We start from the raw sequence: 708 nt of genomic DNA, 5'->3' as shown, positions 1-708 counted from the left end.
TCACTGACCTATATCCTTCACTGAAGCAGCCTGCGGACACCTGCAGAAGCGTGGTGGGGCCAGTGCTCCTGGGTCCTCGGTTCTGTGACACTGCCCTTACCTGCTGTGGGAAACAGGTGCGGACTGAGTGCTCGGTGTAACCGAAAGATGGCCCTTCGAAGACGGCTGTTGGGAGCTTCAGCACTTCCTTCAGAAACTGGTCAAACTTGCTAAATACCATTAAACCGTTGGAATCTGACATCTGGGAGAAAACATCTATGAGAATAAAACCAAATAAAGTCAAACTGTAAAGAAATATCAACTTTTTATAAATGGCTCTATGTCACTTGTTTCATTAGAAAGATCATGAAGTATCACTGGAAAGTATCATGAAGTTAGCACGATTTTTAGTCATCATGGATTCTCATTTTTTATTAACATGGCATGGGTACTTTGTTGATGAGGCCCACCTACTTAATATTCGTCCTAAACATCAAACCCAATAACCACTCATGCATGTCTACCTATCTACTCTTTATCAGTGTACAGAGCAAGATGATATATAATTTATATTTTTTTTATAAAATTCATAGCAGCGTATCTTTATCCCTTAACATTTATATATGTATTTATATAAGACATGCATGTTTGAGTGTATCACTGTATTAGCATATCGGTGATGAGGTATAAAAGAAATTGTTTATAATTTGTATGTTCGTGTACTAATGA

At 38.3% G+C, this 708-nt stretch overlaps 1 protein-coding gene across 8 annotated transcripts in view; it reads right to left on the bottom strand.

The window, feature by feature from the left end:
* DTNB (dystrobrevin beta) overlaps positions 1-708 on the bottom strand; it is a 148,892-nt gene that overhangs the window by 119,227 nt on the left and 28,957 nt on the right. For all 8 annotated transcript variants that reach the window (XM_015566381.1, XM_015566384.1, XM_006767508.2 and 5 more), the window contains one exon: positions 101-255. In XM_015566381.1, the coding sequence (XP_015421867.1) occupies positions 101-255 (155 nt within the window). The remainder of the gene's footprint in view (positions 1-100; positions 256-708) is intronic.

The sequence above is a fragment of the Myotis davidii genome, unplaced genomic scaffold (assembly GCF_000327345.1).
Source record: "Myotis davidii unplaced genomic scaffold, ASM32734v1 scaffold238, whole genome shotgun sequence".
Taxonomy (NCBI): domain Eukaryota; kingdom Metazoa; phylum Chordata; class Mammalia; order Chiroptera; family Vespertilionidae; genus Myotis; species Myotis davidii.
The sequence above is the reverse complement of the archived record's forward strand: the minus strand, read 5'-3'. Positions and strand labels throughout refer to the sequence as shown.